Source organism: Leuciscus leuciscus (assembly GCF_965113295.1).
Source record: "Leuciscus leuciscus genome assembly, chromosome: 10".
In the NCBI taxonomy this organism is placed as follows: Eukaryota; Metazoa; Chordata; class Actinopteri; order Cypriniformes; family Leuciscidae; genus Leuciscus; species Leuciscus leuciscus.
Genome location: NC_138734.1, coordinates 16,875,360 through 16,887,541, shown reverse-complemented (window position 1 = coordinate 16,887,541; position 12,182 = coordinate 16,875,360). Strand labels below are relative to the sequence as shown.

General features: G+C 38.2%; 1 protein-coding gene across 6 annotated transcripts in view; it reads right to left on the bottom strand.

Moving 5' to 3' along the window:
• def8 (differentially expressed in FDCP 8 homolog) overlaps nucleotides 1-12,182 on the bottom strand; it is a 61,220-nt gene that overhangs the window by 24,852 nt on the left and 24,186 nt on the right. For 4 of the 6 annotated variants that reach the window (XM_082183027.1, XM_082183029.1, XM_082183032.1 and 1 more), the window contains 4 exons: nucleotides 7,870-7,967; nucleotides 2,141-2,158; nucleotides 1,862-2,011; nucleotides 290-431 (listed from right to left, as the gene is read on the bottom strand). In XM_082183027.1, coding sequence (XP_082039153.1) covers nucleotides 290-431; nucleotides 1,862-2,011; nucleotides 2,141-2,158; nucleotides 7,870-7,967 — 408 coding nt within the window. The remainder of the gene's footprint in view (nucleotides 1-289; nucleotides 432-1,861; nucleotides 2,012-2,140; nucleotides 2,159-7,869; nucleotides 7,968-12,182) is intronic. The other 2 variants (XM_082183028.1, XM_082183030.1) reach the window with 1 other exon arrangement.

The window sequence follows — 12,182 nt, the reverse complement described above, 5'->3', positions numbered from 1 at the left end:
TGGGTAAACAATCAGTTACATTTCTGTCTGTTCTTTGTAGAACACAAATAGCATCAGAAGGCTTAAAATATAGCGGACTAGTCATATGGACTACTTTCATATAGATACTTTATACAATATAACTATTTGATCTTTTGGGAGCTTCACAGTCACTGGGAACTTTAAGCTGGAAAGCATTTAAGCATTTTTTTCTTTTATGTTCTGGTTTGGAAAGATAGTATAATAATGACTGAGTCATGTGTCTTCTTCATAAAATTGTTTGCATTAGGTTCAGCTAAGATGGTCTGACCTGTGCAGGTATACCAGGTCTGAATGAGACCCCATATGATGGTGCTACACTTGTCACATGTCTGTTTCACACTCTTGCTCTTCTCCTTTGAGAAGCGATGTTCTAATAGAACCTGCAGGTTTGGCTCATCTTCCTCTGGGTCCTGTTCAAATCCAACACAACAGTAAAACACAAAATTACACAATTTATGTACTACTAGCCAATAGTTTGGACACACTTAATGAATTTATATTTCTCATTAACACAAACATGTTTTGATCTAAATCAGGCCAAGGATCCCTTTAAGGACAGAGAGACATAGCAGGTACCCCATAACATATTCTTTAGAGTAACACTGAGTAACACTAGCTAAGTTTACATGGACACCTTTTGTTTCAATTGGAATGAAATCATTCTGATTTATGAATACGGACATATGATTTACATGAACGTAAAATTTACATTATTTACATAAAGTGATTGGGTTGATGTGCGTAATCTCGTAAGCTTCAAATTGGATTGTTGTTATGACTTGCGCATACTGCAAAAAGTTCCCCGCTGTTGGCACATACTAACCACTCTCATACCACTGCTTCTTTTCTTTGTTTTAATAAGCAGACTTTTTATTGATCTATTTCGGGTCCCTTCCGGGAGATGACAGGCACACAAAGCTTTGTGCCGTGCTGCTAATCAAGTGGTAAAAAGGCCCTTCTTACACCCAAAACAAGGCACCTGTGTAAGAGAGTCCAAAGCAAGACGTGGGACAACGTTGTCTTGCAATACTTTACATATGATGAATGAAAGGAGAATATTAGTTTGACACGACAGTCATTTATAACACTACATTCAACAACAACAACAAGAGTTCATTCCGTGCGTCATACATCATTACGCCATTTCTACATCATTGCATATGCGTAGAACGTTACAGTTACGGTTTTCAATCTGATCAAGTGTTTACATGTCCAGTCGAATGGATTAGAAAATGTTTAAACCACTCCTTATAATCCGAATGAAAACACAATCGGATTTGACCCATTAATTCTGATTTACGTGGTTAAATGTGACTTTTTGGTTACACTATATTTTAAGGTGTCATTGTTACAGTGTAATTATACATTTACTGTGTACTTACATGTACTGAGTAACATTAAGTGACTACATGTACTTACTATAGGGTTAGGGTAGGATTAAGATTTGGTTGAGGGTTAATTGCATGTAATTATGCATAATTTACTGTTATTAGTATGGTAAGTGCATGTAACATAGGTAACAAGGACACTGTAAAATAAAGTGTTACCAACTTTTTTATTCTGACTGTGCTACTAGTCCGATTACAATTGGATTATTAGGGTCCATATAAACGCAGCTAATGTAACGTGTATAGTACCATATTTATGTATTTGCATATTTTTAGGATGCTTACATTGTATTATTGTAAAATAATAAGTATGTACAAAGTCATGTGTACATTACATTTTAATTAATGTTTACATTTTAATATGGTAGAGACAACAAACATTTTGCTCAACTTTAGTTTTGACTTGAACTTATTGACTGGTTATTTTTCAAATCAATATTCTGCGTGCAAACCTTTAGTTCCTGTAGTTTGAGTCGAAGGTGGATTAGTTTGACCACTGTGTCCTTCTGTTTCTCAGAATGTTCTGGCAGTTCCAGGATCAGTCTCTTGCACTCCTCTATTGCCTGTTTCAGCTGCTCTACATCAGACGCCACAAACGAACCCTGTGCAAACATCCACACACTTCAGTGCTTCAAAAAAATAGGATGATCAACTCTTTCTGAAACAATTACTTTATGAGAGGTTTCAATGCTTGAAGGAATAGTTTATCCAAAAATTTTGTCACCATTTACCTTCATTTTGTCCCAATCCTGTATGACAAAAAAACAAAACAAAGATATTGTGAAGAAAGTTTCACCTGTTTTGTCTATACAGTGAAAGTCAGGTTTCAAGTTCCAAAAAGGACAAAGATTTAATATACTGTATTACTGCAGCGATCAATGCTAAAAGTTTTTTCTGCTGGCCCAATCTGTTATGACAACAACATTTTATAAACCAGTGAAATTTACATTACAAAAGATAGCAAAAACAAATACAACAGAACAAAGATATGTTATGTTATACATTTTATTGACAACAAATCATCTGTGCGCATGTTTAATGTATTTAATTTTTTGGTCTTGTAATGTTTAATCACAATGTCAATTGAACTTTCCAGTGAAAATGACAGACTTATCTCAGCTGACGTATAATTCTGTCAACTGGCCCTATTTTAACGATCTGAAATGCAAGTATCAAACGTGAAACGCAAGTAACTTTGTGGGCAGATCTTGGGCGCGTTTGCTATTATACCGGCGGGATAAATGACTCTTGCGCCCGACGCAAATCTAAAATGGGTTGGTCTGAAGTAGCTACATTACTCATAGGTGTGGTTTGGGCATAACGTGAAATAAACCAATCAGAGCATCATCTTACATTCCCTTTAAGAGCAGGCGCGCTTGTTCCATGGCGGATTGCTATTATAACGGCGGACTTGCCAGGCGCACGCCAGGAGCGGTTCACAGCCGAGGAGACAGACGTTCTCGCCAGGGCCGTAAAAGACAGAGAGGTGACATTGTATGGGGATGGGAGAAACCCACTCAAATAAGCTTCGGTTAAACAGGCGTACAATTTGGGTAAATGTGTAAGCTAGATTTATGCCTATTTTTTCACATCTTCATAGACACCACAATGATTCCCTCGTGTGGGATATTTTTCCTTGTAATTATGTATGGTTTGCAAAAATGTCAACTGCTGCGTCTGTTTAGATGAGAGAAGCAAAGTGTATGCGCGTTGTGCACACGCTACATTATGGCCAAGCACGCGCCCTTAAAATAGCATCTGAACGCCACTGAAAATGCGCCACTGACTTTAGACTAGGTTTTTCCTGGTCTGTGGTGGAATTGTTTTCTGGAACTGCAAAATAGCACCAGGGAACGTTTGCGCCGGAACACGCCTCCTCTTTTTGAAACTGCCTTATAGATATTTTTTATATTATCTCATAATTTGGAAGCCGGTATATTAGGCTACTGTCACGTTAAGACCTGATACACGGACCCATTATACTGTTTTATCTAGCCAATAGGACAATACTTCTCTTTATGTGCACACACTTTGGGTGTGAGCACAAAATCTGCGGAAATGAGTAAAATGATGCTGAATACGTGCAATCCCACGGCAAAATTCAAGCCCCGTAACACCAACATCCGGGGGAAATGAAATGAGTAAGTATGGGGTGAAATGAGTGAGTGGGTTTGTGTGTCAGCTCGCTGTCGGAGAGATTAGAGAGCGAGAACGCGCAGCTGGTATTGTGTCTCCTGCAGAAGAGTTTCAGATACTTAGTATCGTATCGGAAAATCTATATTTTTGATCAACCCGCCAAAGTGCCTGGTAGGAGTGGGTTGGCGGGTGTTAATGTCAAGCCCTGTATATATAGCTCAAATTTAGAACAACATGGGGGTAAGTAAATTATAATAGAATTTAATGAATTATTTGAAGTCAAGTTATTGTCATTCCGCTACATGTAGAGACACACAAAGGAGTGAAATGCTGTGCCTCAGAGGACCACGGTTTTACATACAGTGAGGAAAATAAGTATTTGAACACCCTGCTATTTTGCAAGTTCTCCCACTTGGAAATCATGGAGGGGTCTGAAATTGTCATCATAGGTGCATGTCCACTGTGAGAGACATAATCTAAACAAAAAAAATCCAGAAATCACAATATATGATTTTTTAACTATTTATTTGTATGATACAGCTGCAAATAAGTAAATAATCAAAGCAAGTAAATAAGCAAATAATCAAATAAATAGTTAAAAAATCATATATTGTGATTTCTGGATTTTTTTTATTTTAGATTATGTCTCTCACAGTGGACATGCACCTACGATGACAATTTCAGACCCCTCCATGATTTCCAAGTGGGAGAACTTGCAAAATAGCAGGGTGTTCAAATACTTATTTTCCTCACTGTATAATAGAGATGCACCAATTGCAATATTTTGTACGTTTTCGCTAGAAGTACGGACTTTTGTCAATACCGATTTTATTTCTAAGAACTATAATTGACAGCATATACAAACAAAAAACTTTTCTTTAATGCAAAACTTTATTTTCATTAAAAAAAAGTAAAAAGTCATTAATAAAATAAGAACAAATAGCAAATAACAGCACAGATAAATAAAATAGAAAAAAGAGAAATATGAAATAAACACAGCTATAAGTTTTTCAGGTGGGTCTAACAGTAGTATTCAGGTAAGAAATACAACAGAAAATAATGTAATCCCATGAGAAGACCTCATCAACATGACAGCCACTGGCACAGATCTTCAGCAAAGACCACAAGAACCAGACAAGTCCTCTGTACAGACTCTTATGGACAGCTTCATCTAATGCCAAGTTCACACTGAACGATTTTAGGCCCGATTTTTGCACGCCAGCAGGTTTTGTGAGATCGCGACAAATGCCAAAAACATAGGCAAATCGGTGCTTGTGAACGCGAGTGACAATCACGCAGTGTGAATGATCAAATACGCGATCTGAGAGAATCGCAGACGAATTAAACAAAACTAGAAAGAAAACAAAACTAGAGGTATTTCGCATTTCATGGAAAGAGATCACGATTGCTAAGATCTACGCGCAATACGCACGCATTTTAATGAAAATATCGAGCGCTATATCGAACATTTTTTATATCATTACCGGCAATGGTGTACCGTCGATAAATACCGATACCGTTTTATCGCCCAGCCCTATACTCTCATCCTTCCCTGAGGATGGTACTCCTCTCGCAGTTCTTGGAGACTTCAACATCCACCTAGAAAAGCCTCAGGCTGCTGATTTCCACACTCTGCTTGCCTCATTCGACCTCAAACGAGTATCTACTGCAGCTACTCACAAATCAGGTAACCAATTAGACCTTATTTACACACGCTACTGCTCCACTGACCATACACTGGTCACTCTGCTGCACACCTCAGATCACTTCCTCCTCACTCTCAACCTCAACCTGCCTCAGATCACAACAAACGCTCCTCCACAGGTCACCTTTCGGCGAAACCTACGCTCACTCTCACCCTCTCCGGCTAACCTCTTTGGTCTCATCCACACTTCCTCCACCTGATCAGCTCTCAACACTAGATACTAACAGTACAATTGATACTCTTTTCTCCACTTTAACATCCTGCTTGGACAACTTCTGCCCCCTTTCCTCCAGGCCAGCCCGCACCACCCCCTCTGCCCCCTGGTTATCTGATGTTCCCCGCGAACATCATTCTAAACTCAGGGGTGCAGAGAGGAAGTGGCGCAAATCGAAAGATCCTACTGACCTTGGTCTTTATCAATCCCTCCTCTCTTCCTTCTCTGCTAATATCTCTACTGCTAAAATGACTTACTATAACAAAAAAAAAAAAAAAAAAAATCTGACTCTTGCATGCTTTTCAAAACCTTCACCTCTCTTCTCAACCCTCCTCCTCCTCCTTCATCAACCCTAACAGCTGATGATTTTGCCACATTCTTCATAAATAAAACAACCACCATCAGCGGCCAATTTACTAAACCACAAACTGACACACACATCTTACCAGCTAACACACACATTCTACCCTCAGTCTCTCTGCTTTCAGAGGCAGAAGTCTCCAAACTCCTCATTTCCAATCGCCATACTACCTGTCCGCTTGATCCTATTCCCACTAATCTACTTAAAGTAATTTCTTGTAGTTGTACCCGCACTCAGTTGTACCCGCACTCACACACATCATAAACACCTCTCTTCACAGCATTTAAGCAGGCTTGGGTAACCTCACTGCTTAAGAAACCCACTCTAAATCCAGCTCATCTGGAAAATTACAGACCAGTATCCCTTCTCCCATTCGTCACAAAAACACGAGTTGTTTTCAACCAAATCTCTTCCTTTCTTAAACAGAACAACCTCCTGGACAACAACCAGTCAGTTTCAAAAGTGGACACTCAACTGAGACTGCCCAGCTCTCGGTAATTGAAGCTCTGAGACTGACAAGAGCAGCTTCCAAATCCTCAGTTCTCATCCTGCTGGATCTGTCTGCTGCCTTTGACACAGTTAACCACCAGATCCTCCTGTCGATTTTAAAGACGAAGGCCATCTCGGGAACCGCACTACAATGGTTCAAGTCCTTCAGGGTGTCGTGGAGGGGTGAGATGTCCAAGACCCAACATCTAGCTACTGGGGTGCCTCAGGGCTCAGTGCTTGGACCACTTCTCTTCTCCATCTACATGACATCACTAGGATCTGTGATTCAGAAACATGGCTTTTCCTATCACTGCTACGCTGATGACACACAACTCTACCTCTCATTCCAGCCTAATGATCCGATGGTTGCTGCTCGTATCTCAGCCTGCCTGACACATTTCTGGCTGGATGAAGGACCACCACCTTCAACTAAACCTTGCGAAGACAGAGTTGCTTGTGGTCCCGGCCAACCCAACACTACACCACAACTTCTCCATTCAACTAGGTTCGTCATCCATAACTCCATCAAGGTCAGCCAGGAACATTGGAGTTGTGATTGATGATCAATTGAACTTTACAGACCACATTGCTAGAACTGCCAGGTCCTCCAGATTTGCCTTATACAACATTACGAGGATCAGGCCCTTCCTATCAGAGCATGCTACACAACTCCTTGTCCAAACACTTGTTCTATCCAGACTGGATTATTGTAATGCTCTCCTGGCAGGTCTTCCAGCTTGCACTATCAAACCTCTGCAACTGATCCAAAATGCTGCCGCTGGAGTAGTCTTTAACGAGCCGAAGAGAGCACACGTCACTCCTCTCCTCAGGAAATTGCACTGGTTGCCAGTTGGCGCTCACATCAAATCCCAGTCACTGACTTTTACCTACAGAACAACTACTGTCTCTGCTACTACCTACTAAACTCATTTACTCAGTACAACTCAAACTCAAACTCAGTACAACCCTACTAAACTCATTATTTCAGACTTACCTGCCATCCAGAAACTTGTGCTCTGCAAGTGAACACCGTCTTGTGGTGCCATCTCAAAGAGGCACAAAATCTCTTTCTCTGACCTTTACCTGGTCTGTTCCATGCTGGTGGAATGACCTGCCCAACTCAACCAGAGCTGCTGAGTCCGTGGCCCTTTTCAAGAAACGGCTGAAGATGCATCTTTTTCGGCAACACTTAATCCATTAATAATAACACTTTATCTTCTATATCTATATCTATTATCTTTATTTTTTTAAATAAAATAAAAAAAGTACACGTATTGCGTTAGATTAAACTGGGATGGGTTATAGCATTTGCATATTGCTGTCCTTTTGTTAGTTTAACTGCTTCTATTGTTCTCATTTGTAAGTCGCTTTGGATAAAAGCGTCTGCTAAATGAATAAATGTAAATGTGTACATATCATTTGCTAATATTAAATAGTTTTATGTACATATCAGCATTATAATGGCCATCCGCAGCATATAGATACTGGTAAGCCTATCTGCAAACACTATCAGTCAGGTCCTGCTTAAGCACAATTAAAAGCAATAAGTGCTTACCACAGGTCGAGAGAAGTGGTCTTCAGCCAAGCCCAGATCCATTGCACGGTCTGAACTCTGAGTTTTGGATTCAGAGGAAAAGATCTCCGACCTCACCTCTGTGGACACAGGATATTGATTCAGATCACACACTGATCTTTCCTCTGAGCAAGAGCTCCTGTTTACAACGGTGTGCAAAATAACATAAATACATACTTGTACATAAAATAATGATTTGAGCTATTTGAGTTAAATTATTTTAAAATGTACCTGTATATTATCTTTGTCATGTTTGTCAATAAGAACGACTGACGACTTGAATTAAAATAAAATGAACCATTTACTATAATGAACTACTAAAATCAACAATTTTACAAGTTTCTGAACAGTATTACATGAGGATCATTCAGTGCATATTGAATCATTCACTCAATTCTAACAAAGCATTAAAGGAAAATTAGGTAAAACTTTACTTAGCCAAAGTTAAAATTAATTAGCCTATAATATTTGCAGATTCCTTGTTACATCTGGAATTGGTTGTTTGTCATGTGTTTTAATGCATTATACTTTCTAAAGGTGTGTTCAATTAATATGAACCAAAAGATATTGAAATATTTTTACATATGTAGATACATATTAAAGTATATTGAAATTATAACAGAAATATATTACCTTTGCACAGTAGAGTATACTTCAAGTAGGTATAATAATAATAATAATAATAATAATTTATTAAAACACAGAAACTCAAATGTCTACAACCCACCAAAATAAAAGTTCGGTGTAACTCAAAGAAATTGCATAGTAAACTCAATACACTCACTACAAAAAACTAGACTACACCACTGGGTTCCGTCAAGCATTTATGCGCGATTAGACTAAAGAGAACGCTCTGTATGTGAATGTCCTGATGCACACACTCATTCATTCATTCATTCCATTCCAATGATGCACACACGACGCGCAGAAAGACGCGCAACAGTATCGTGTGGCCAGACAGCGCGCCGGAATGGAATTCTCTTTCGCACTTGAACGAACAATAACACAAACCATTATGCCAAAATGTCCGTTGTGTTAAGTATCCTCATAAGAGCAGTCAAATAATTAAATGAACGTAAAGGAGCAGTGCTTTCTTGCAATTGGGTCGGTTCATGTTCACATCGTAAACGAACCGTACCAGAGTTCGTTTGGAACCGTACCGAGACCACCTCTTCAGCTGGGTCTCGGTTCGATTGTTTGGTCCGCACCCGAGTTCGATTGCTGTATTCACACCTGCCCAAAAGGTCCGCACCAAGGGTGGAAACGAACTAGAGTTCGATTTAATCGAACCAAACAAGGCAGGTGTGAATACACCCTATATGTATAAACATTTTTTTTTTTTTTTTTTTTTAATTTAAAATGCAATTATTATTATTTTATTTTTTTATTATTATTATTATTTATTATTATTATTATTATTATATTTTAATTAATTTCTTTCTTTTTGGTCTACACCTCTGTGCTTGTTTACGATTGGTTAATTGATGTACTACAACGTTTCAAGTGATTTTTATTGGTGCAAAACCAATAGTTACTACACCAACCTAGGCCAGTGGCCTATGCCTTGAATTTTGATTCTTTAAAATCTGTACATGATCGTTGCCATTGACTGTGTTTTGCACCAATAAAAACCACTTGAAACGTTGTGTGCTCCAGTCCTGCTCCTTGGTCCTAGCTAGACCTTGGGTCTCTTCTTTTGATTTTTGTGTCCGGTTCCGTGAGCACAATTAGACATACTTTATAGATAACAGTACACATTATACATAATATATACACAATAAATATAAGAAAAGTACAGATTATACATAAAATACACTTAAAAAAACACACAAGTACACATAATGCAGTATAGATGTGTATTGGATTGGGATTGGTGATAGCAGATAAATTATTGTATTAAAGTGCAATGTGTGCTACAATAGAGTCCTGTATGTTGAACTGTGGTGTTGGAGTTAAAGGGTAACTCTCGCCAAAATTGAACATAGGCTCTTTTTGTTAATCTACCCGAGTCAAACTTTCGTGTAAAAGCATAATTAGAATGGAAACGCCACTTTTAAGATTGACCGTATTTTCGTTTTAGGTCAAAATGCCTTTTGAATGGGAGTGTATGGGGCACTTCTATGATAGCATCAAAATCGCTATTTTTAAAACACTAAGAAGGCTCGACACAACAAAAAACTGTGCTTGAAGAATCACCAGGGTTGGTGAGGATTGAGGGTTGGTTCAAACGGAGACTGCAGGTATTGAGAATCGAACAGAGGTGCCCTTGAGCAAGGCACCTAACCCCCAATCACTCCCCGGGTGCTGCAGTGAATGGCTGTCCTCTCTGCTGCTCCGGTATGTTCACTACTCACTGCTCCTAATGTGTGTGAACTAACTTGGATGGGTTAAAGGCAGAGGACAAATTCAGAGTATGGGTTGCCATACTTGGCCTTCACATCACTTCACTTTCACTTCACTTTCAAAGAAAAAAATCAATTACAAAACTACTTAAAATTTTAAAATATTAATTTAAAACTCCAGCAGACATTATACCAAAGCACAATATAACTTAAAATAAATAAATTAGTCAAATAAAAATATTTTTTATTTGCCCATCCTTTTTGAGCCTCCTTCTTGAATAACCAATATTAGGCCTATAACTGACTGCTGAAAGAATGTAACGTACTCTGTACGCCTACAACAAAAAAGTGAATTAAAAAGTGCATTGAAAAGTGTGCAAAAAAGTGGATGAACCCACAGCAAATGAATAATCGTCCTAGACAGGAAAAGTGGCAGGTTCTTCTTTATGAAACATTGCTTCTCTGTTTTCTCACATGAAAGTTGGTTCCTCTTCTCATCTGTGACATGAGATGCAGCGCTAAACAGTCTGTGCCTGACTGTGCATGGAGCAGACAAGTACTTAGGCCCTGACTTGTTAAATATTTAAATATTGCAGGTTTTTTTTTGACAGTTGTTCATTCAAAACAAAGATGCCTCAGAGATAATGAAATGGTTCAGCCACAGATGGAATGGGTGTGCTGGGACTGGGAGGAGGAACTTTCCTTTTCTTTTTCAGAAACTTTAAAATGATTCCACACTGCCGACATGTTAGCTGCATTTATAAAGCATGCTCTCACTCTACGCTGGTTGCTATATGAACGTGTCATCAAAAGCATCATTGTTCTGTCAAATTTATTTTCCTATTTTTCGGCCGCATCATTTCAGTTGCCGAACATTCAGTGCATCCCTAATATTATTATGATTTTATATAGATTATTATTACTCTAATGAATTTACCAAAATCTTAAAGCTTCAGCTATTTAAATAGTCCAAAACAATGTACAAAACAATCAAAATGAAGTATTCCAGAGAATAAGAATTAGTACACCAATATCATAGAGAGCCAAAGTACTGTGTATACGTATATAAGAGCTCTTCCTCAAAAGTATGAATTTTTTACTTTATAAGTATAAAAAAGTATATAATGGTGTGAGCAGAAATATGTGAACTGCACGCAGTGTGTAATGATGTACATGCTATCATGTTTTATTTCCCCAAATAAATATGATACACAAAAACCACAAGCAATTTCAACTGGTTCCACAAGATTTAAATCAAATATTATTACAAATTAAAATAACTGTTTTCTATTTTAATATATTTTAAAATGTAATTTATTCCTGTGATGGCAAAGCTGAATTTTCAGTATCATTACTCCAGTCTTCAGTGTCACATGATCCTTCAGAAATCATTCTAATAAACTGATTTTGTGCTCAAGAAACATTTATTATTACTATTAACAATGTTGAAAACAGCTGTGCTGCTTAACATTTTTGTGGAAATGGTGATACTTTTTCACGATTCTTTGATGAATAGAAAGTTCAATGAACAGCAATGAATTTGCATTTATTACATTTATTTATTGCATTTATTTGTTACATGTCAGCTGCAGGTGCCATCATGTACCAACTGATGGCAGCCTAGTCCCTCACTGCTTCCATAGACTCTGTTATTCCCGGACTTCATTTCCCAGAACCTGCCTTGCCTTGCCTTGCCTTGCCTTGTGTCTTGTTTCATTTGATCATCACCCTGTCTATTTAAATGCGTTTTGCCTTCATTCAGTATGAAGTCTTTGTTTGTTTGTTTGTTTGTTTGTTTGTTTGGTTGGTTGGTTGGTTGGTTGGGTTCACACTCTCTGTCAGCATTTTGAGCAGTTCCTGGTTTCTTTATATTTTCATGAGTTTTGGATTTCTTGTTCCCAGCTGCCTCAGTGGATTGTATTTGTGTTCGGACTGATTAGTCAAGTCATCTTC